This window comes from Haliotis rufescens, unplaced genomic scaffold (genome assembly GCF_023055435.1).
Source record: "Haliotis rufescens isolate VD_foot unplaced genomic scaffold, xgHalRufe1.0.p SCAF_2, whole genome shotgun sequence".
NCBI classification, from domain to species: Eukaryota; Metazoa; Mollusca; class Gastropoda; order Lepetellida; family Haliotidae; genus Haliotis; species Haliotis rufescens.
In genome coordinates this window covers 56,766,985-56,793,030 of record NW_025963890.1, presented here as the reverse complement: position 1 = coordinate 56,793,030, position 26,046 = coordinate 56,766,985, and the positions used below count along the sequence as shown (strand labels likewise).

The window sequence follows — 26,046 nt, the reverse complement described above, 5'->3', positions numbered from 1 at the left end:
AATCATGTAACATGGGCTATTCCAAACGACAGATACGACTGATTCAATACAAACTAGACCATCTGTTAGCCATTTTAAAATTTTCTTTTGTTCAGTTCACAAAATTGTAATCGAGGATTATAATTTTGTCAAAAATATTTCGAAGCGTAGTCGCCAGTTTGTCACTAGTGAAGTAAAGCACGAGAAAACTTCTGATTGGCTAATGTCGACTTCTTGTCAGATATTCCATTGATGGGTTCGTGAAAGGTCGGTTTGGCGTGACCCGTAATCGCTTTGTCTCGCGGTAGCGAGAACTAAGATCTTATTTGAATGAGATTGATAATTTCTGTATCACTCTTTTTTTAATGTTCAGCCTATTTTTCAGCAAAACAAGCAACAAATACATATGAATACACTCTCTTTTCACGTTCCTGCTTATTCTACTGCCAGACATTAGTACACAACACAACAATTTCATGACAGAATCAATCAATGCGCTATCATGTCACTTGATTGTCTTGACTCGATCGTATAATGGACCTCAATAACGTATTTAAAAAATTGGTTAAACTGACTGTCTATGAGGATTTGACAATATAATACTTGAAAGGGTAACAGACATAGGAGATTGTTTATCCAGGACATGGTTTGCAGGTGGAAAGTAGGTCACACAGGAAAATTCAGGTGTATTCAATAACCGTCACACACTGTGTCTGTTAACAAAAGCCTGATCAAGTTGACTGGTGTAGTCACTGTGACCAAAGCAAATGGCTTGAAATCATTTCCTGGTAAGCTTCATTTTACAGGGTGCAACACTGGCCCCAAAGACTTGCTACTCCACGACAGCCGTATTACCGAGGGCATTGTTTCGAAAGGTAGACACATATTGCTTTTTGTTCAGAAACTGTTTAGTCATTTACATATTTTATAACATTGGTGTAATAGAACACTATACAATACTAATACTGTTTACAGAAATGAGTATTTTGTTGAACATATATTTGGCTAAACAAATATTGTTGCATGTTTCTGTTTGTAGCACCTGTCCATATACAGCTGACTTGAGAAAGTCATTGTTGCATGTATGGTCTTTTGAAGGAAGAATTATATCTCTAAGTCTCTTGTGCCATTCCCAACACTGAATCAACTCTCGTTAAGTTATTGAGAGCAAGGTTTTGTGAGTTTATAGTAGGTCACGGCAGCCATATTGATACTGTCATTTTTACCTATTATATTACTCAGCCATTGCTATTTGATATGTTGTATAACATACCCCTCTCCCCACTCCCTCACCCCACTCCCACACGTGTACAAAGACTCGTAAATGCATTTTGTAGTTGCCTCGATGGATCCAGTCGTCTAACGCGCCATAATTCGCTGTGCAGAGTTGCATACCTTGGGCACGCCAGAAACGTAATATCATGGGTTCGAATCCCGGGTCGCCTCAGTCATGTTTCTAGGTTTATAAACACCATACCCGTGTTCGTCGGTTTTACCTCCCACATTCCCTTTCATGTATGCAGTTTGGCGCACAACGTTCACGTCGACGTCTACACACCGGGCATCGTCGATCTGCACGGCGAAGGAAAAGACGAACCTCATAGTTCTCCTTCGCATGTGATACCATACTCTGACCCAAGTGACAATGCTGATGCGTCAGAAATGCACCTCGAATAGTCCGTCTGGTGCGTAAACTGCCTTACCATGGCGGTCCCTCGCCGTCTACGCAAACCTGCAATAATGGATGGCATTGCTGTTTACATGCAGGTTGTCGTAATGTTCCTTTGCCGGATGTTTTCAAGCGATCGATGACGTTGTTTATTCTGATTTACTTAGTCGTGGTATGTGCTTGTTGTTGTCCAATCGCTCAGATAGGAGTACAACCAACGACAATCCTGCACTTCTAAACAGTCCACGAGCCAGACCAGACTTGAAAACACGAAACTTCTACATACGGCTCCGTTATTTGTGACAAAGGCAACTGCAAGACCGCGGTTGATATCTGACCAGACAGTGCGAACCGCCTTTGTAATGCAGGTCTCAGACGGAATGTCAGGGGTGTAACAACGTCGTCAACTGCGATATCATGTCATGTCTACAGAGTATAGCATCACTTACGATAGAGAACCAATAGTATGTGGTTTCACGTTTTTTGCCTCGCCCTGCAGAAGGAAGATGTCGGGCGTAGAGACATCGACGCGAACGTTATGCGCTGACATGAACTCGACTGACTTGGCTGAGAAAGTGTGAAGTGTGCATTTAAGTTGCCCTTGCGTGAACCAGATCGGCCTGGCCATTGTGCGAGACTGCTGTCCACACCCGTAACTAGGTGAAATTCTGTAGCCACACGTCCCTCCCATTATTTAGAACGGCAACACCGTGTTCCAGCACTACAATACAGCCCGACTCGCAGCCGTATATCTACATAACAACATTCAAATCCTGTCCAGGCGCTCTCGATCATCAAATTTGAGTGAGTGAGTGAGTTGGGTTTAACGCCGCTTTTAACAGTATTCCAGTTATATCACGGCGTGTCAGCTTAATGTGGGAGGAAAGCCCGAAGTGAAGCAGGTCTCAGACGTTTACCACCTCGGTGAAACCCACGAGCACGCATCTGACTTGAACCCCCATCGAAACACAGATGAAGACTCGGCCACATAAACAGAAGGGCGAAAGTTAATCTTGGAACAATGATAATGGCTCATTTTAATGTTGAAGACAATTAAAAGACTGCCAAACGTGTAAGTCAAAGTTGTTTAAGCTCAGGGAAACGAGACAGTCAGTCGGAATTCACTACTGTCCCTGGTATCTTTATGAAAATGAGAATGTCTTGTCCAGGTCTCAATACATCAAATGTCTGGATGCCGGGGATTACATTAAAAATATGGTAAGAATATTTCAGCCTAACAAGACCTAATTGTTTATCAAATATCAAAGAATAAAAATATGTTTTGCAAGAAATATTACATCAGTGTTTGACTCTCTTGTTAGACAGCTGAGAGTGTCGTCTGCAATATGTATGCCGACTAGTTCAAAGCCAGGGAGTTTTGGTGGGAAATGATCAGTTACAAGGGTGTATTGTCAAGCTCATCGTATAGGCTGGGTATAAGAAAAAGGCACAATAGTCACTTTCCTAGGCTGAACCGCCATATCTCATTTGCTCAAAATAGCACCAGCTGAATCACCGAGTACACCGAGTACTATGATTGACATTGAAGAGTGAATTGAATCCTTTCAAATAAACTCTGTGTAGGCCACTATTTATTTCCTGGTGTTATGTTAGAGCGGAGCAGATTAGTATTGCTTTAAAGGTTTAACCAAACTGAATACATTGGAAGTGAACCCCAGCTAAAGTAAGTGTTTCACAGCTGTGGCTGTGTACGAGTTATGATAGAGACATTAGTCTCGAAATCATATATCGAGATTTTGAGAATGGGTGTCTTTTTTAAATCAATATGTGAATTACATATAGGTGCAGAGCATTTATCATAATGTACATTATGCATTGGGTATACGGGGAAACTACTAGCCAGGCATGCCCCGAGTACGTGAGGTGGGTGAACAGATTACTGCATATTTTTAGCGGCGTGCAAGCACGTGTGTGGCGGACTGATGCCGATTTGATAGTGCTAGCCCACTGAGATACCATGCTGCAGTTTAAAATGGATATGGAGTGAGTGTGTGAGCTTTATCTCCAGTGGTGTACTTACTCGCTTAATGCAACAACAGGAAATGCAATCCACCTTTGAGTGAGTGAGTGAGTGAGTGAGTGAGTGAGTTAGTATGGTTTTACCCCGCAATATTCCAGCGACGGGGGACACCAGAAATGGGATTCACACATTGTACCCATGTCAGGAATCAAACCCGGGTCTTCGGCGTGACGAGCAAACGCTTTAACCACTAGGCTACACAACAACACAACACACATACACACACACACACACACACATACACACAACAAACAAACAAACACAACACACACACACAACAAACAAACAAACACAACAAACAAACACACACACACACACACACACACACACACACACACACACACACAAACACACACAAACACACACACACACACAAACACACACACACACACACACACACACACACACACGTGACATCCGTCGCAAGCACATGCCAAGGCAAGTCTAGTGTTCACATTTGACAAACATGTCATTAGATAATAAATGTCATTATTACAAGGTAGATATGTGGAGGAAATGTTCACATTTGACGCATCAGCCACCATAATTATGCCAAAAGCATTTCCCACTTTTGACTTGCACGATACTTGTTTAGGTGAACAAATGACTTGCCTCTGCATGTGTTAGTGGCGGGAGACACCAATGAGGCAGGATATGCTCACCTTTTCGCGAACATCTGGTATTAACACTATTTGATAGTGATTCATAAACACGTGGTCTTGATACAAGATTTCTTGTGATGATTAAAATGGTTGTGTGTAGTATGTTTGTAGTGGTGGGGCTTCACACAACCATTTTCGCAGTGTTTCCAACTTTGACCTTTGCCCTGATTATGTTCATGAATTATCTCAAATGCATTGATTTGAACTGTAAACTTTATCTCCTCAGAAACCTCTAGACCAATACGCTAGACCACAAGCTTGTTTCTGCCAGCGATGACCCCGTTATTTCACCCATACGAAAAAAACCTGTTTGTGGCTTTTACTTATCAATGTTAGTTTAAAATGTATTGAAATGTATTATATGTTTAGTAAGTAGTTGGACCGTTGTTCCGTTTTTCTCTATATTTTGACCTGGTCCCAAAATACATATTTGGCTCAGTAAACATGACTGAAATTGTGAGACTGAGAGAGCAGAGGCAGTAGTACTTATGTATATTTCTTATCACACAAAAAGACACTAATGTTTGCCAATCAAAAAATCATATGCGACATAGATGTAAGCAATTTTTTAAGCAATGGATCTAATATATTTGAATGATTGGTTGAGCCAATTATCCCTTGCAGGATGCTAATCCTGTTCTATCCAGAGCCCAGGACCAGGGTGTACATATGGCCCCCTAGATTTGATCTCCGCCGTGCAGGCCACGCGTCTCTTCAACTGAGCAATGGCGCCTACATCAGCTGGTGGCCCAAGGGTGGTAAAGGTTCCTTTCTTAAAGTACCTGGAACTCCGCGTAGAACTCTTGAGGAAGACATCGAAGATGAGAAAACACTGCCAAGCTATGTGATCATTATACCCGGGTACATAAACCTGGATGAAGAGGCCGTTGAAGGATGGTGGAACAGTTGGAAGTTGGAAGGCAATTGGGATGCCTATCACACCTGTTGTTGGGTGATCAAGGAAGCTCTTTCTCAGGGTCTGAGTGCTAATTTTACAACTGATTGGCCATGTTGGATAAATGATGTCTCCGACCTAGTGGATTGCATAAGAAGCATCCCTGGCAGTTCGTTTCGTGATTGGTCATATGACCTCTTTTTACAATACCAAAGGGGCTATTGGCAAAATCTTAAAACAAAATATGGAAAAAATTTAGAAAATATTAATTTAATGTTTCTGAAAGCCTTACCTAGACATCGAGTTTCTATAAACAGGAACCAAACCGGTTGCGTTTGCACGTTTGCATGTTTGTGTTTAACTACCTGGGTCTTATGGACTTTCACCAAACGTGTTTCCTGGGGGAGAAATATTTGGAGTGTTGTGCCTATAATACTCTATACGTATTGATATACTGTTGTATTTACTTGTTGGATGACATTGAGACACGGTCAAGGACAATGTGATGTAGTTTAGTGGTTCACTTGGAACCTCTTGCTAGACCCCAGTGTCGTGTCGGTGCATAGCTGCCTGCAAGGCCGCGAACAGAAGGTTTGCACTCGATCATATCGAATATGATAGCCTCGGATTTAGACCATAACTTTCAACGTTGGAAACAGATCACAGAGTGTGTGCATGTTACATCTACTAAATACTTGGAGACATTTACGAATTTGATTGAACCAACAATTACTTTCTTTGATGTTTATTTTATTAAGTTGTTGTAATGACTTGGGCAGACTCAGATGATGTATCTGATTGACCCTGCTTCATCATACCTATTGTTAAAGTATAACGAGATAAGAATGCTTGTGTTTCAGATTTTGTGTAATTTTTTCTCTCTCGATTAATGCCGAACGAAATAAGTTTGAAAGTCACATACATTGGTTCTTGTCTCATGAAGTAGATTTTAGCAATATTGCATAGTATATGTCATTGTTAAATGATATTATCAGAAGGTATGTTCTTGTTCAGATGTTTGTTATACGATGATTGTTTGCGTAAATAAAGTATTGTTATCAAATACATTACAATGTTTTTTCACGTTGTTGCAATGTCAAGCAATACTACATACTCTTGAACGAAATGCTGGCATATATTGTGAGTATATCATGTTGTTATCATAATCAAAGTTTAATTATCAATATTTGAGTGAATGAGTTGTGATTTTCACCCTTAAGATAAATTGCTTTCGATATGGTCAGTTTTGTTCATTCCGACCTCAGGAGGGAGACACCGAATTATAAACCAAGGCAAATCGGACAACATCGTAATACATCACGCCTGCCATTCGTGACCAACTCGTGTTATTCCGGGTGTCTTCTTACAGGTTACGGAAAGGGGCGAGTGGTGACGAATGCACGCCTGCAATACAAATAACAATGGTTATCGGGTCAGTGTAACCTAGACCCTGAATTTGTTTCAGATAAGAATATAACACGGGAAATTCCTATCAATTGCCAATATTGTCCCATCAGTGCTAAAGGTGTGTCTGTACGTGCACTAAACACTATAAAAAAGCGTATTCCTAATAAAGGCATGTTCATTAGAACGTCATATTACCTGCATAGCCAATATCTTCATCTACCCTGAAGGACGTCGTGAGGGGTTACTTTATAGAACGATTGTGCCTGCAGGTTGATAATAATTCTCACGGAACAAATCTCTGATAACGGCGAACAAAGGCATTAAAACAATGACACAAACAGAGGGGGTGAGATGAGACAACCGAGCTTCAGACAGTATTTCAGCTATATATAACCCAGATAGCAGTCAGAGGTTAGGCCAATGTTGGGCCAACGCTATTTTGACCGGCGGCCCAATGTTGGGCCAATGTCTGACTACTTTTTTGGATGATGGTGTGTCCAATGCGATGCAGGTATTAGACATGTTCCACTTTGGAGAAATGTATGGTATACACTAGTATGGTGGCGTTTTACTATTAGATGTTACATAATTTTATGTCTGATGACAGATTCTTGGCTTGGCATTTGTTATTTTCTTGTTTCATTCCGGACAAATATCTTCCTTGGTAAGGAGACTTACGGGTAGTTCCTGTATTGTTCAATGCTGATCTGGGAATGACACGTTGTTGACCAGCGATTGGGTGAGTGAGGCGTTTATGCCACTTTTAACAATATTTCAACCACAGGTCGGCGGAAAATAGGCGTAACAAATGTGGGGAATCGAACCGTGTCATCAGCGTCACGAGTCGACGTATCAACGTCTAGACTATCCTACTGCCCGTGCTGATTTCTAATTAAAGTAGGAAAGTCCTGATATTAATATCAGTAATAAAGAAGTTCTCCATAAAAAGTTACCTGTCAAAGATTATTACATCAGTGATATTGATTCCTGTATTCGTATGGGGATGTACATACTTATATTCAGATACAATAGGTTGGCCTACTGGGTTTAATACTTCGATGTACCCGTAGCTTAGAGTGAGTGAGTGAGTATGGTTTTACGCCGCTGTTAGCAATGTTCCAGCAATATCACGGCAGGGGACACCAGAAATGGGCTTCACACATTGTACCCATGTCGGGAATCGAACCCGGGTCTTTGGCGTGACGAGCGAACGCTTTAACCACTAGGCTACCCGACCGCCCCCCGTAGCTTAGAAACGCGACCAGTTTAAGCCCGTGATAATACGTTATTTCTGGACAACAGAAGTACATATTTCAGCAGAATTACAGGATACTGGCGCTTTTGGTCAAACGATTAGTCCGTGTTTGTAAGATATCAAAGGTTGTTGGTGTTTGTGACCTGATTTGGTCACTTGTCACCAGTTTAATGTGAAATCAGCATTACCTACAAGCGCATGGTATATCTGAGAGAGTTCCATCGTTCACATGACGAGGTTTATGAAGCATCCATATAGCACAGAAAGGTATTTAAATAATTGTCGAGAAAGTTTGTTGGCTTTTTATGACTTTATTTTGGAATAGGGCTATGTACACATATCATTGTTATAGTTAAGAACGTATGATATTTAGACATGTACATTTACATTTGGGGACATTATAAACTAAACAATGTTATATCTAATATCTCCTTCTGTGGTGTACCCACTCGCTTAACACACACTATGCCCATGTGTGGAATCGAACTCGGGCCTTCGGCGTGACGAGCGAACGCTTAAACCACAAGGCTACCCCACCGCCCCTTAATCCATATTTGAAATATTATCTTTATATCTCTTGGTGTCACACCATCTGAGGAAACGTAATTGGCTTAAGTGTAATCACATTATCTTTGTCACGCAAAATGAACAAATGTCATAATTTACTGACATAAGGGGGCACGGGTGGCCCAGTCGTCTAAGGCGCCGCGATTCGCTGTGCAGAGTTGTATCCCCTGGACACGCCAGAAACCTATGATTGTGGGTTCGAATCCCGGTTCGCCCCGATTATGTTTCTAGGTTTGTCAGCACCATACCCGTGCTCGTGGGTTTCACCGAAGCGGTAAACGTCTGAGACCTGCATCACTTCGGGCTTTCCTCCCACATTAAGCTGACACGCCGCGATATAACTGGAATACTGTTAAACCGTTAAACCAAACTCACTCACTCACTCACTCACTCACTCACTCACTCTCTCACTACTGACATAAAAAACCTACAGTTACGAGTTATATATAATCTGGTGGGGGCAGATGGTTGAAGATGGGTTTTGTTTGACTGAAGGGAAACAAGGTGAGTAAGAAAATCATCTAAGGATTGCGAGAGATGAACGAGTTGAGGTGTAGGCTATGCTAGTCGATGGTCATCGTGGTGGATTTGCTCTGATTACAGGGAAAAAGGGAAATTACCAAATTGTCGTCACTGAGTGGTTTAACGCCGCTATTAAAACAGTATTCCAGATATATCACGGCGCGTCGGATGATGTGTGAGGAAGACCCGAGGTGATAACAACTTTGGTGAAACCCACGAGCACGGGTATGGTGCTGACAAACCTAGAAACATAATCGGAATAAACCGTAATTCGAACCCATGGGACGTGTGCCGAAGGGAATTGCGGCTTCTTAGACGACTGGGCCACCCGTGCCTCCCGTCTCAATTGAGTGAGCGAATATGGGTTTACGCCGCTTTCAGCAATATTCTAGTCATATCACGGCGGGGGACACCAGAGATGGGCTTCACACATTTTGCCCATATGGGGAATCGAACCCGGGTCTTCGGCGCGACGAGCGAACGCTTTAACCTCTAGGCTATCCCACCTCCCTGTCGTAATTGAACGTTTAACTGATGGTCACCCAACAGTATTTAGTCGCCTCCTTTGTCTTTGGTGGAGTACTACGGAGGACCTAGGTTGGCATTGTGATGCAGATGATGTACTTGTAGCTGCCATTTCACCTTCATATACGAGATCAACAAACATACTGCATCTCACACGGGGGTCAAAAGCCACAAAATATCTACAAACCATATTGGGGTTCATGTACAACAAGTGTCGAGGTATAACCATTTCTAATCGGTTTGGCAGTGTTCCACGAAAGTTGACATAGTGTGGCACCTTCATATACGAGATCAACAAACATACTGCATCTCACACGGGGTCGAAAGCCACAAGGTACATCTACAAACCATATTAGGGTCCATGTACAACAAATGTCGTGTCATAACCATTCAGAATCGGTTTGGCAGAGTTCCACGAAAGTTGACATAGTGTGGCGATGTACAGGGTTTGGGTGGTGAGCAAGGCAGTGGAGGGGACTGTAGGTTTCCTGACAGAGCTGGTGGGTACCACACAGACAACGTAGGGGAGGTCACATCTCCTTGATAAGCGGTACGATCCTGAAAGACATCCGGGAGCGTTAAACTTTTGCTTCTTCTCCTTCCATCCGCTGAGGGAGGTCGACAAGGACGAGGTAAGGTGCTCGTGTCCATGTGAACATAGACACTTCCGGAACAGGCACTTGGACCGGAGAAGGATTTTCTTCTAATGAGATCTCTAATTTCTCTGTCGTCATTCTCAAAATCAAATTTCCTCAATGATTCCTTTGATTGCCACCATTTCCCATTGAATATGTTGTCAGTTTTAAAGCCTTCTTCCTTCAATGATTGTCTAGATGACAACCAATCCCTGTTACATGTGCCGTCTGCCTTCAACGATTGTTTAGATGTCCGCCAATCCCCATTGGAGATGCCGTTTGCCTTTAGACCATCTGCCTTCAACGATTGTTTAGATGTCCGCCAATCCCCATTGGAGATGCCGTTTGCCTTTAGACCATCTGCCTTCAACGATTGTTTAGATGTCCGCCAATCCCCATTGGAGATGCCGTTAGCCTTTAGACCATCTTCCGACAATGATTGTTTTGATCTCCACAGCGTCATCTTGTACAAGTCGTCATGTTTAAAAAAGTCTTCCTTTAGCGAAACTACTGATTTCAAATCGTCGTCTTTGAACACATCATCTGTCGTGGTGTCATCTTTGTTTAACGATTCTGAGGACTTCCACCACCCCCCTTTGAACAGATCGTCAGGATCTGATTCAAAGGACTCTTCATGGTCTGAAATGTTTATCGATGATCTTGGTGGAAGGGACAGTGGAGGACTTCGCAGTGATTCACAAACTGAACGTCTATTCTGACGACTGTTCCACGGGGTTGTGATTCCCTCTTGTGTTGGTGTCTGGACTTCATTTCCAATGATTTCTATATCAGGACTTGTCCTTAACGGAAAACAGCGGGCTACCGGCACAGACTTGTGTCGTTTAAACCATTCATTGTTATCACTACCTCGCTGGATATCAACCAGATACGGTGAACTTGGGGAGATACAGGTGGGGGTGGAGCTGGAGCGATTATACACGCTTCTTGTAGGTTTGCCCATAAACAGGTAGATGGATGTGTTAAGGTTTCCACCAGTTTCAGAGGCACATTCGTCTTCTTGACATTCTTCAGATATGTCGCTTTCCGTTCTTATGGGAGATGAAACAGGTTCATCAATAAGCAAATCCGTATCAGCAGATTCGTCCGAAGACTTCAAAGGAGGTTCCAATGACAACGAGTATGTGGGGTTCAAAGGTTGCATTTCAGTAGGTCCTGGTGTGGGTAGGATATTTATGGTGAGCCCTCCTTGATCCTCTTTCGTCATCTTAACAGCAGGTATGTTTCGTTTTGACCTCCTGCCACGACGTCTGCATGACTTCTTTAATCTGGAAATGCGATACCAATGATCAGTATAAGGGCTGCATATAATAACTATAATTAACAGTATTTGAGTTGGGCTTAATGTTACTTTGAAAAGTTTATGAATATATAACGTCAACGCCAGAGAATAACCAGTCTCAGTTATCAACCCGAAACAGATCCCATTGGATGAAAAAGGCAAAAGTGGTAAAAATTATCATGAAGATCAGCGATGACACCAGGTTTTTCGCAAAAGGGGTCAGAACGTATTGCCCCACCAATAGCACCCGCCACTCACACAATTTGCAACATAAGTGTTAACTGACTATTAGGAGTTATGCCCCTTCTATGTCCCTCCAACTGACCAATCAGATTCCACCTCTTGTACCACGTGCATTTGCTTCAAACAAAAATGGCGGCGCCCCGTGAACACGATCTGATCGATAATCAAAACCTATTTTGTAATAAAACGGGTATCCCTCGCGAAGTGCATGAAATCACTTGAGCACCTTGATTAAAAACAAGAAAAGATTGGCAAAGTATCTGTCGACACCCAGTCGTCGGTACACATGCTTTGCAAATCTTTCAGTCGGCCGAAATTTGCACGTTGAAATCCATGTTGTTTTGCGAACAGGATGTCTAGTTCGTCACGCGATTTTGATTGGACTATGCATAGACTCGTTGTTCCATCCCAAATGTAACTCTGGAATTCCACCCTTGTTCGGCAAGGGTGAAAACTGGACATTATTTTGCCTATTACAGCCAATATTATGTAATCTGTCGGATATTCGGTATACCATTGCGTTGACGTTTTATTTTCAAGAAAAAATAACAAGTAATTATCGTTGATTCAGTTGAACATTTGTAAATGTCGTCTAGCAAGTGAGTGAGTGAGTTGGGTTTAACGCCGCTTTTAACAGTATTCCAGTTATATCACGGCTTTTCAGCTTAATGTGTGAGGAAAGCCTGAAGTGATGCAGGTCTCAGACGTTTACCACTTCGGTGAAACCCACAAGCACGGGTATGGTGCTGACAAACCTAGAAACATAATCGGGGCGAACCGGGATTCGGACCAACAATCATAGGTTTCTGGCGTGCCCAAGGGACGCAACTCTGCACAACGAATCGCGGCGCCTTAGACGACTGGGCCACCTGGGCCCCCGCATAGCACAGACACTTTAAAGGTTATTCTATGACAGGGAGTTCTGCAGAGACACCTACCTGTCCACAATTCCTAGTTGGAAGCACGTGACTATAAGGAGCAAGATGATGATAATAGTCCCTGCCACACAGACGAGGCTAATTTGCCAATTGGCAGCATCCATTCCCCCAACAATGTGATTACTTCCTCCTGTGGAATAAAGCATAAGAGCAAGTGCATTAGTGAGTGAGTGAGTTGGGTCTAAAGCACGCCCTTGCAACATCACAGCGGATGCACTAATGAAGGGCTTTACATGCTATACCTTTGTTGGAATCAAACAAACAAGTTCGGCGCGACTATGTCGAACCAATGCTTTAACCATCAATCGCAAGTCAAGGGGGCCATGGAGGAGATTGTGTGTGTTCATGCTTACACGTGAGGAGTGCTCATTCATTGAGGTGAGGTGAAATTGGGTTTAACGTCGCGTTCAAGATTATTGCACTTATATAAGCGACGTGCATGCACGTGTGTGCGTGTGTGGCTGCTTGTACTAGTCCGGACTAATGTCGAGTTATAGTGCCAGCTCACTTAGATACCCGATGATGCAGCAGTTTAATATGAATACCCTACTCAGACACAGTATACTGACTCCGAGCCGACCAGTCCTTGTTATAGCTCCTTAATACCGAGCGCCAGACAGGGTAACAACAAGTACCATCTTTTAAAGGCTTTTTGTATGATGCGGCCGGGGATGGAACCCCGGACCTTCCGCTCTCCGGGCGGACGCTCTACCACAAGACCACGGAGGCGGCCAGCTCATTCATTGATACTGTATGTGTGTGAGATTGGGAATGTGTATGAAAACTATAGCTGATCATTGTTGTGCGTGTACTTGGGAATGCTTGGTGTGTCCCAGAATGTGACGAAATTTTTGTTGTTGACGTCGATACCATACTAGATTATCAAGTTTCGGTAGGCCTTTTACAACAACTTTGCTTGAAGTGACATTTGTATCCATTCTGAACACGTCATCATTATCAGAAGTGATCGCCAGCTAACCTATGCTGGTTGTCAGGGGCAACCCAGTGGATCGGATGGTCAAGCTCGGTGACATTCTTCATCCCACATATTCGTTAGGAGTCGGCGTAGAAGCAATGGTCGTTACCTACGCTTTATTCACCTGTACGCATGATGCCAATTTAGGGCTCCAGGTGTAACATTAATGGCACCATGGCGATCGGGGGTCTAAATCAATGACCTGGGTGTCTGAGAGGAATCTACCCCGTCAGTTTGGATCGTTGCTCATAATATCAATCACTGGATTGTCTGTTCCTGACACGATTGTAATTACAGTGAGTCTTTAAACAGCACACGTCTACACAACAGCTAAAATGCCCCACCCCACGCCTAGGTGAATGTAAATATGTTTGTGTGCATTGGAATGAGTGTGCTTGTGCGGGTTTCTTTCATATGGGCAAAGGGAAAATCCGTACCTATATAACGATTCATCGTTTAAAAACCATTAGATAATTTTTATTTTGTTGTTCTCGTATATTTTCAGGTGAACAGTGTACTTGCCTTTGCATGTGTTTGTGATGGTGCAACGGGCGGGGCAGGATACGCTCTACGTTTCGCGAACACCTGCTGTCATCACTATTTGATATTCATAAACACATGCTTATGATATAGTCTGAATCGTAATAGAACAATGGACGCTGATTTCTAGTAGAGTTTTCTTATGATTATGGAAATCTTTTTGGTCATTTTAAAGTATTTAAAAATAAATAGTCTTATTTTCAGAAGTCCTACTGTTGGTTAATTTCAGCTTCGAAAATGTTGATTTAAGGTTAACTTTAAAAATTCACGTTGTCAAATACGTGTTTAAATAAATGCATTTTAAACGAAATATTTCCTGTCAGTAAAATTACCAAATATTTCCTGTTTACAGTCCGGGTTTAGATTGAATTTCTCGTTTTAGGTTTCATGAGCTGTCACAGAAAAATACCGATAAAATAGTAGCACGGGCAAATGTGAAGGTCATTGCTAATTAGTATCTTAAAACACGTGATAAAATAATGTATTAATCATACATACTAGTATCTTACAGCTGTGACAAACTGTTTAATATTGTTTGCACATATTGTATGTCACCTTGATTCTGATTGGTGTAAATACGATGTGGTTGCCTAGATGCCAAAGCTTTGGCTCGCCCCGGGTTCGATCCTTCTCATGGGCACAATGTGTAAGGCCCATTTCTTATCTCCCCCGTTTCGTGTTATGGGTGGAACATTGCTCGAAGTTGCGTTGATCAATACTCACGCAGTCACTCACTCATACATAAACCGTTTTTTAAATGCATAAATTCTTGAAGCATATATACAATGTTTGTGTGGGAAAATGAATAAATTGTCTAAAACACCTGAACGAGATATGGGAGTCCGACAAGGATGCATATTAAGTCTATTCCTGTTTATTTCTATATTTCTCATACAATCACTTTTCAACTTACCTATCCACATATATAACTGTGGATTCAAATATGTTCTTTTATCAAAGTAATTAAGGATTGGTTTCGCTCATAAACCATAATACATAGAACAGTACATATAAGCAAGAGGTGAGGTTAAATTGGGTTTAACGTCGCGTTCAAGATCATGGCACTTATATAGCGACGTCAGGTTCGTGTGTTAGGTTGGGTATCCTTATAGAATGTAGAATCGGTGTCTCGATTGCGTGTGGCGTTGCTCACGCTATCAACCACTGGTTCAGACACGAAGATATATTGTTATTTGGAACTGTAATGGCTGTGCGACAACATCCATTTATTTCGGCGTACCCACATCCTAAAGACCCCGTGGGGATTCCGGGTAGGAATCTGTTTTCGTAAGAGGCGACTAAATATACTACGCTCGTTCCACAAAGCGATCTTAGCACTCCCATACTTTAACATAGGCTCACGGTAGTCGTGTCCCAAATTCGAATATTTACGAACCGTCATGAATTAGCTCCAATATTGCTGAGGTCGGCGTTAAGCTACAACCAAACAGCCATAAGTTAACTCATGTCACCACATCATCACGCTGATCAACTATTTCAATCTACCCGATTACTTTGTAACATGGATATCCCACTCAAACACAGTACACTGACACCGAGCCGACCAGTCCTTATTTCACCCCTTTAATGCCGAGAGCCAGGCACAATAACAACAAGTACCATCATTTTCCGTCTCTTGGTATGACGCGGCCGGTATCGAACCACCGACTGTATGCCAACCAGGCAAACGCTCAATCCACTGGACCACGGATGTGTTTATGTTCATACGTAAAACATGGGCGAATAATTGCAAAGTGTCACTCTCAGTTCTCTAACTACTTTTAAAAGGCATAACTTTTTCATGCCTTACACTATTAGAACAAAATTCAACCACACATCCGGCCAAAAGGTCGTTTGGACATCACTTGTTCTTTAACGGGTGGATGGTCAGATCCGGTAACTTCCTCCCGTGTCTTCGTTGTTGTTCATAATATCAACCACTCGTTTATCTGGTCCAGATTTGATTATTTACATGCCGCCATACAGTTGGAGTGAGTGAGTTGGGTTTAACGCCGCTTTTAACAGTATTCCAGTTATATCGCGGCGTGTCAGCTTAATGTGGGAGGTAAGCCCGAAGCGATGCAGGTCTCAGACGTTTACCGCTTCGGTGAAACCCACGAGCACGGGTATGGTGCTGACAAACCTAGAAACATAATGGGGCGAACCCGAATTCAAACCCACAATCATAGGTTTCTGGCGCGCCCAAGGGACGCAACTCTGCATTGCGAATCGCAGCGCCTTATACGACTGGGCCACCCGTGTCCCCGCTACAGCTGGAATACGACTGCGGCAAAAATCAGCAACCCCTTATAGCTCTTATTTCCTATGGCTACAAAACCTCGTTAACTCGAAGTCCTGAGTATCGTCATAGGTGTCGAGTTATCCGTAGATCGAGACAAGCGGAGTAACAAAATGAGACCATTAAGATGAGGATTCTGCCGAGACCATAAAGTTACCTCGACTTAAGATAGACGTCGAGATACTTGAGTTGAGAATAAATAAGGTTCATTGTAGCCCCAAACTGTAGCTCAACAGACTTTAGAAACTGAAATGCCACTCTTTGCTAATGGCTGTGGTAACAAACTGATTTGTGTTGGCCGTGTGTATAACAAGGGGACTCAATGTCAACAATGTTTTGTCAACCATTTTGTTTTAAACGTTTTCCTACGGCTTAAATTACTGAGTGATTTTGGTCAGTATTGTGCAACGCCGCTTTTAACAATCAGCATCATCAGTGGAGAAACGAACACAGATGCTCTGTGTGACAGGCGAACGCTTTAACCACAAGAAAATACCAAAACGTTTAACTTTTGTACCTTCCTCCGTTTCAGCAGATGGACAACCGGTAAATGCATCGCCCACTGAGATGCATACAACCTTAACTCCTCCCGCTATATTTAATCAATGCATGAGCAATGCCGATTCAGTTTCTTTCAACAACATTTTATGACAGCCTTTGGGGAAAATGTTGCGCCGAAGGAACGCAACGTTACGCAACAAACTGGAAGCAACGACTTCGTCACATTTGCCACATTAGCTCAGTATATTCCACTCGACATTTGATAGGGGTATTCTATGAAGCTTAAGGTTTAAGAAAACAGTCTACTCACAGAAACACCAACATTAAATCATCCTTCCTTGGATCCGCCCTTCCTTTCAGCATGAGTGACCACACGTTCAAACGATGAAAGGTTCAGAACATCTCCTTGCCTGTCACAGGTCTAACTCAATATGCGGGGATTTCAGATTCAAATAAAATATAATACTGCAGGAAATAACAGGGAAATGTAAACCTGACACCGCCATGGCAGATTGAAGCTATCAGTGTCCGTGTCATCAACATAACGAAAGCGTTACTGCATACGTAGAGGCGGCGGGGTAGCCTAGTGGTTCAAGCGTTCGCTCATCACGCCGAAAACACGGGTTCGATTCCCCACACGGGTACAATGTGTGAAGCCCATATCTGGTGTCCGTGATATTGCTGGAACATTGCTAAAATCGGCGTAAAATCATACTCACTCACTCACTACTGCATATGTTTTGAAATACCCGATAATCCAGGGAATGGTAGCAGGGACATCTGTCCCCACCGTCGAGGTACCATATACAAGTGAGAGACTGGTTCATTTGTTATGTGGGGCGATCGGGTAGCCTAGTGGTTAAAGCGTTCGCTCGTCACGCCGAAGACCCGGGTTCGAATCCCGAGATGGGTACAATGTGTAAAGCCCATTTCTGGTGTCCCCCGCCGTGATATTGCTGGAATATTGCTAAAAGCGGCGTAAAACCAAACTCACTCACTCACTCATTTGTTATGTATGTATGTATGTATGTATGTATGTATGTATGTATGTATATGGCAATTAGGCAAAGACAAAATATTTTTACTATAAAGTGCATATTTACATTTCAGAGCTTCTTTAACGAACTTAGCACATTTGTTAAGTATTGACACATCATTAAAAGTCAGTAATTTATGAAATTTATAAATATTTGATGAAATATGCCACTTCGGTGCGTACTTATTTCTCAACCATACATATGCCTCACAATCAAATATGAAATGGAGTTCATCTTCAATGCTGTTAGTATTACACATCCTACAAATTCGGTTTACAGTTATAGCTTCTTTACATCTGATATTACAACGCAACGACAGTACATGCAATCTCAACAAACACATATATCTTCTTAATTCCCTAACATTGATGTTTGTAACATAATAGTCGACAGTCAGCAATGACTTGATCTTCTTATAATGTACAGGTCGTTTTGAATCATTGATAATGCTAAAAATATTTTGTTAAATTGTTGTTAAACTGCGGCATGGTATCTCAGTGAGCTAGCACTATAAATCCGGGGTTCGATCCCCGCCCGCGTCCTACCAAAAGACGTTAAAAGATGGTACTTGTTGTCACCCTGCCTGGCGCTGACTGATCGGCTCGGAGTCAGTATTCTTTGTCTGAGTGGAGTATCAATGTTAAACTGCGGCAGGGCACGCATACGCATACGCACACGCACACGCACACACACACACACACACACACACACACATACACACACATTACTGGATTCCATGATATCTATTTTAGCAGTCATTCCCTGAATGGCCTCGAAAACTGGAATTTTGCTTTGTTTTGGATCGGTCAAAAGCATTTGTTTGCTGGCGCCACTGCTCCGAAGCATACGTTGATCCTCGCATGCCTTATCAATTGGTCCTGGATTTGTTTCTACATCAGCACAAAACCATAACAGCAGAATCACGTTCAACACCATCATACGGGTAGCCATGTTCGTCATTGCATGTTGACGAGGTATTCGGGACGCCACTTCGCCGTTACATATTTTGCTCAGGGTCCTCAGCCAATTTGAATAGGTCTTCAGCAACCCATGCTTGTCGTGAGAGGCGCATATGCTTTACGTAAGAGGAGACCAGCGGGATTGGGTGGTCAGGCTCGCTGACTTGGATGACACATGTCACCGTATCCCAAGTGCGTAGATCGATGCTCATGATGTCAATCACGGGATAGTCTGGTACAGACTAGATTTACAGACCGCCACTATATAGCTGGAGTGAGTGAGTGAGGAGGGAGTATGGTTTTACGCCGCTTTTAGCAGTATTCCAGCAATATCACGGCGGGGGACACCTGAAATCGGCTTCACACATTGTACCCATCTCGGGAATCGAACCCGGGTCTTCGGCGTGACGAGCAAACGCTTTAACCACTAGGCTGTCCGACCGCCCCCCATATAGCTGGAATATAGCTGAGTGTGTATAATCTGTTCACATATGTCCATTGTTATGTTTCCAAGAAACAAACAAAAAGTTAGCCTCACATAGACTCCGTTTTCGGGCGAGTTTATGTCAACCGTTGGATGAGGTTCAGATCCTAATATGTGGTGTTGAGGCTTCGAAGTATGTGTTGGGACGGTTTGATAGTCCATTTGTCTGTTAGTCAGCATAATGATTACTGTTCCGACACAAGACACCCTGTGCATAAACGAAAGTATTTTACCCAATGGACCCCGGTTCGATTCCCCACATGGGTGCAACAAGTGAAGCCCATTCTGGTGTCCTCCGACGTCATATTGCTGGGCGAAGCGGCATTAAACCACACTCACTCACGGGAGATTGGCGGCCGACATGCTTTGGTATAATGCAAACGAAATTGGGCTCTGCTAACAAACCGAGGCTCATAATATGGTTTCATCATGGATTCGAACCCAAGATCAGAGATGAGGTGAAATGAGGCTTAACGTCGCGTTCAAGATTATTGCACTTATATAACGACGTGCATGCGTGTGTGTGTGTGTGTGTGTATGTGTGTGTGTGTGTGTGTGTGTGTGTGTGTGTGCGTGGCTGCTTGTACTAGTCCTGACTAATGACGATTTTGTAGTGCCAGCCCACTGGGTACCCTGCCGCAGTTTAACATGGATACTCCACTGAGACAAAGAATACCGACTCCGAGACGATCAGTCAGCGCCAGGCAGGGTGACAACAAGTACCATCTTTTAACGTCATTTGGTAGGACGCGCGCGGGGATCGAACCCCGGACTTTCCGATTTCCGGTCGGATGCTCTACCACTAGACCACGGAGGCGGTGCCCCACGATCAGAGGATTCAGTTGCGCCGAAGGGGCGCCACGTTCCACAACAAACTGTAGCATGTGGTAACAACGACGACCTGGCCACATTTGGTTTTAACCTAATGGTAACCTAATGGTTAGAGCGTTCGCTCGTCACGCCGAAGACCCGGGTTCGATTCCCGACATAGGTACAATGTGTGAAGCCCATTTCTGGTGTCCCCCGCCGTGATATTGCTGGAATATTGCTAAAAGCGGCTTTAAACCATTCTCATTCACTCACTTTATTACCGGTTGAATTAGCACAGTATATACCACTCACTATTTGGTAGGGGTGTTCTGCGAAGCTTCAATTTAAGCTTATGGTGTTAAGCTGCATTTCAAGTAATAATAACCAAACAAAAACAGTACAATCTGTACAATACTACTCAAATCATGATAGGGATAGTGTGGTAGCTAAACCTCACACTAAACAACAACAACGTATATAAATGTTTTCTTTGTTTATTCTCAAATTGGAGCTTAACATTAGTCAGATCCTATTTTTTCATCTCCAAACAACCACTCAGATTTATCCCCTCACTAAGAATATCCCCAAAACATGTTGAGTAGTATACATACATACGTACATTCCCCTTAAAGCCTTTTTTCCTAATATGGCATTATGTGGACATTATTTCTCAAAATGGCCTTATTTTCCAACGTTATCTTATAAATTGACGATAGGTTTAGGGAGAAGGTCTGTGAGTTCCTGTTTGCGTGATGTCTGTGTCATACCAAATGCTGTTTTCAGTTTCATAAACATTTTAGATTTCAGTTTCACAAAAATGCTGATACACAATTCATGGAAACAAATAAATTTAGATGGTCTTTGTCTGAATTTTTAGCAGGAATGCAACATCAAGAGTGTGATTAGGAGAGTGAATGTTGTTACGTTCGTGCGCGATTTCCAAATTGAAACAGTCCGTTAACCCAGAAATCTGTACGTAAAAGAATCCTGCGTGAAACCAACAAGCAGGAAGAAATGGTACAACTAACAATTGTTTTATAAAATCAACTAGGTTTACAAATTACTGCACAGCAATTACAATGGCATTCCAAATTGCCATGGTAGTACAAGTACAGTGGCAATGTAAAATATGATAGCAGTGATTAAAGCACTAAAGACAAGGATAATAATATTCAGCTACACTGAGCAAAAAGTCTGGTGAATTCACTAACTTAACAGTTATAAGAGCGGCCTGAATGTTAGTAAACAGCGGATTTACTACCCTGTCTGGTAGATGGCACGAAGATACTGAAGATTAGTAAATATCACTTATTAAATTAGTATAATGCACTACTTAAACCCCATTGTAAACAATGAGTTAGGAATGTAAACACATACAAGATATATCTATGTATCGGAATGTGTTCAATCCTAAACGGTATGCATATTTGGTGTGTTCTATCTAAACACGTTTAAGGTCTGAAACATGTATGAGCTTTCGCCTCATAGCCTAAACACCACATCCCCATAATCCAAACATGTTTAGAATTTAAAACACATTTGAACATGTCTAGAATTTATCAATTTTAATATGCTTAATAAAGGGCACATCATCAGGTCATAAGTCAAAATATGAATGAGATAAATATTTAAATTAGATGTGCAAATTAGATTCACACTCTCAGTTACTTACATATCACATACGCAAACGAACTTGCTACAATATTAACATAAAAAATGTTGAAATATAACCAAGCTAATAGTAACTAACTAGGACAATAGACACTTGTGACGACAACAGTCTCAGTAGCACAGTAGCGTGACGGAATACAAATCAAGAGGTTGCAGTTTCCAATCACATCTTGTAAATTTTTTTGTGTTCATTTATGTATAGTTGCTTTATGCCCAATAGTATTTTTCTCGCACAGGACGCAGGTAATGAAAGTATATCTGATTACTACTTAATTGTCTTAGTGACGATAGGCATCCTAGTTAAAAATACTATCTAATTAGTAAAGTCTACTGACATGATAGTGTCTGAGTGGACAGTTAAATTCACAAACTAAGTTACCTTACAAATTATGTCTGTCAGTGTAGCAGCAACAGTCAACTGTGGTGAGTCTCTAGCTGAATATCCAGGTTGAAAAGTGATCTTCACATTAAAGTTGGTCTTGATGTAATGTGAGATGAAATATGAGATACGAGAGGCGTGTGTGTGTGTGTGTGTGTGTGTGTGTGTGTGTGTGTGTGTGTGTGTGCGTGCGTGAATACGTCTGGACTAACGCCGATTTTATAGTGCTAGCCCACTGAGATACCATGCCGCAGTTTTACATGAAAACCAATTCAGACACAGTACATATTATACTCCGAACCGACCAGTCCTTATTTTAGTTAAGGGGTTGCTTATATTGCGCTTTCGAAATTTTGAGATTTGGAATAAATGCCAAGAGAGGTTTGGGGGCGAACTAAGGGGCCAGTGTGTGGTAGTTTGATTGTTTGATTATGTGATATGGTTTTGGAAGTTTATTGGGTTCTTAAATGCGATTTATTAGTCCTGTTTTGATTAAGTAAACGCCTAAGGCTTTGAATTTTTCTATTTTATTTTGTGGGTTTAGGATTGCTTCTAGGGTAAGATCCTTATTTAGATTTAGGGTGGTTTGTAGTGTGTTTCGGTGTGTTAGGTAGTGGGTGCAGTGTATGAGTACGTGTTCTGGGGTTTCTTGTTGTTTGCAATGTGGGCAGGTTCCTGTTGCGTGTATTTTTAATTATTTTGAGGTGGTTATTAAGGTTGGTATGTCCTGTTTGGAGTTTAGTGATTACTCTGTCGATTTCTTTGGACGGATGTAGAATGTATGGTTTGGTAAGGGTTTTTTTGAGAACCTTTCTGATTTGGCTATTTGAGTTTAGATATAAATTATGCCATTTTTTGGTGATTTTTTGTTTGTTGACACTTTTAATTTCCGATTTTGAGATGGGTAGGTTTAAGCTTATTTCTGGGATTTTGTCCACCAAGATGGAGGTCTGTCTTATTGCACACAATGAAGTGCTAAGCCACCAGCGTGTCAGTCGTGCTGTGCTGAATTATGTAATAGTTTCACTGTGCCGTTGATTTACGGAAGACACTTTCCGATTGGCATGGAAACTATACGGAAGTAAATTTCCGTACTGAACACATATTGTTTGGATTTAAAAGGAAGAATAACAATTCACTCAGTGCATTCATTATGGTAACACAGTGAAAAGAAAAAAATAGTGAAACCATTTTTTACCACTTCAGATAGACATACTTAGATATTACGAAGTTGCTAAATGTATTGCATATTCAAATTGTAATTATGGAAGTTTATATGCCTTCTGGTCTTATTTACATGCATGATTTAGAACCCCTTTATAAACTATGATATATATAATGTGTGGTAAATGCAAATACTACTCTATGCACGCTTTGTGTGACATTTTTAACCCTGCATTTATGAACCGATTGCATACATTTCGGTCACTTATTTGCCTTTGTTGATTGCCCTGCACAGAGTGTTGATGGAGATCTGAGTTATCCTATTGTATAACACTTGAAATCATTTCCTGACGATCTACAATCTGTCATTTCTCACAAAAGAGCAGGGGTGGTGGGGTATCCTAGTGGTTTAAGCGTTCCCTCGTCACGCCGAAGACACGGGTTCGATTCCCCACATGGGTAAAATATGTGAAGCCCATTTCTGGTGTCCCCCCGCCTTGATATTACTGGAATATTGCTAAAAGCGGCGTAAAACCATACACTCAAACGAGCATGCCGCATTTTCACATCGCCAGTTTTCGCTTTGAATTGTTAGCAATCTGTCTGTGTTCCTCGACCTAACCATGCCTATTGCTTCCTGTTTGTGCGCTGTTGTCACGTTGTGACGACTACTGTTACAAAGCGGAATTGTCCCTTATGTCATGTTTCGCATGTGTAAATGCAGGGTCGTGTCTTAGTGAGTGAGTGAGCGAGTTTGGTTTAACGCCGCTTTGAACAGTATTCCAGTTATATCGCGGCGTGTCAGCTTAATGTGGGAGGAAAGCCCGAAGTGATGCAGGTCTCAGACGTTTACCACTTCGGTGAAACCCACGAGCACGGGTATGGTGCTGACAAACCTAGAAACATAATCGGGGCGAACCGGGATTCGAACCCACAATCATAGGTTTCTAGCGTGCCCAAGGGATGCAACTCTGCACAGCGAATCGCGGCGCCTTAGACGACTGGGCCACCCGTGCCCCCGGGTCGTGTCTTAACTGCTGGGTCACATCTGGGCTACTGTCCAAAGAGTGGATGAATGACTTGTTTTTAGCACGGTCTGTAAAATTAAGTTACATCCTGTAAATAATCAGGACCAAACAAACCAGTGATTGGTGGCATGGGTGACCATGTATATTGTTTGTTTGTTTGTTTGTTTAACGCCGCACTCGGCAATATTCAAACTATGTGACGGTAGTCTGTAAATAATCCTGTCTGGGCCAGACAATCCAGTGATTGCCATCATGATCATGGATTTATACAATGTGGATTGACATGCATGAACCAAGTCAGGGAGCCTGACCACCAGATCCCATTAGTTGCCTCTTGCAAGCATGGATTGTGGAAGACCAATTCTAACCTGGATCTTCATAGTTCACCATCTATACTGAGCTAATACACATAAAAAACTGTGTTTGCATTTTAACCTGAATTATTTCATGGATGAGAATAATATTTGGTGGTTCGATCATCACCCCGAAGACCCGGGTTCGATTCCAGACATGGGTACAATGTGTGAAGCCCATTTCTGGTGTCCCCCGCCGTGATATTGCTGGAATATTGCTAAAAGCGGTGTAAAATCAAACTCACTCTACATAGCCAACTGCAGTGCTTCAGACAGGCCTACCTCTGCCCCACTGATGCTCTGTATGAATAGAGTGAGTGAGTGAGTTTGATTTTACACCGCTTTTAGCAATATTCCAGCAATATCACGGCGGGGGACACCAGAAATGGGCTTCACACATTGTACCCATGTCGGGAATCGAACCCGGGTCTTCGGCGTGACGAGCGAACGCTCTAACCATTAGGTTACCCGACCGCCCCCCGGTAATAAAACAAAATGTGACCAGGTCGTCGTTGTTACCACATGCTACAGTTTGTTGTGGAACGTGGCGCCCCTTCGGCGCAACTGAATCCTCTGATCGTGGGGCACCGCCTCCGTGGTCTAGTGGTAAAGCATCCGACCGGAACTCTGAGTTACGTCCCTTGGGTTTGCCAGAAACATATGATCGTGGGTTCAAATCCCGGTTATCTCTGATAATGATTCTGTTCCTCCGCACCATACTGCTGCACGTGTTTCACCAAAGTGGTAAATGTGTCAGAACTGCATCACTTCATGCTTTCCAGTCAAATCAAGCTGACATGCAGCCAAATAAATACCAAAGAAAGCCGCAAGGCTTTGTAGTTCACGTCAACTGAATAAGTGTCAGATACTTCAACCTTATTTTGGTGCCATCATCTATAGTGATTCCAAGAAAACTGATGCGTTGTTCATGACACAACCATATTGAGTTCTAATAGTGATGTCTTAAACTAATTTTGGATCTTCTTATAGTCATTCACAAAAAGTTTAAATTTCTGTGCCCTGTCATTTAAAGAAAACATTTTTCTTAAATAAGTCTGTTTGACATAAATATTGAAAAAAAAAATTAATTAAAATCACATTGGTCAGATGTCTTCATAAGAAGGAATGACAAATTTCAGCTTCATCAGTGAAGCCGTATCAGAGTAGAAGATATTTGGGATTGTGGTAAAAATGTTTCAATTGCAAA

At 42.2% G+C, this 26,046-nt stretch overlaps 1 protein-coding gene and 1 long non-coding RNA gene across 3 annotated transcripts; one reads left to right on the top strand and one right to left on the bottom strand.

The window, feature by feature from the left end:
* Positions 1–724: 724 nt before the first annotated feature.
* Positions 725–6,313, top strand: LOC124141331. The gene is made up of 2 exons (XR_006862036.2): positions 725–854; positions 4,976–6,313. It is a non-coding gene; the product is annotated as an uncharacterized LOC124141331 (long non-coding RNA).
* Positions 6,314–8,858: 2,545 nt separating this feature from the next.
* LOC124128767 lies at positions 8,859–17,394 on the bottom strand. Of its 2 annotated transcripts, XM_048400217.1 has the most exons (5): positions 17,265–17,394; positions 12,639–12,768; positions 10,456–11,443; positions 9,800–10,389; positions 8,859–9,639 (listed from the first exon to the last, which is right to left on the bottom strand). In XM_048400217.1, exons 2-4 carry the CDS (start codon positions 12,740–12,742, stop codon positions 9,913–9,915), a joined length of 1,569 nt encoding a protein of 522 aa, XP_048256174.1. In that variant the 5' UTR covers positions 12,743–12,768; positions 17,265–17,394; the 3' UTR covers positions 8,859–9,639; positions 9,800–9,912. The 2 variants fall into 2 exon arrangements, with proteins under 2 accessions (XP_048256174.1, XP_048256173.1); XM_048400216.1 differs by having other exon boundaries at positions 9,800–11,443.
* Between the last annotated feature and the right edge of the window lie 8,652 nt (positions 17,395–26,046).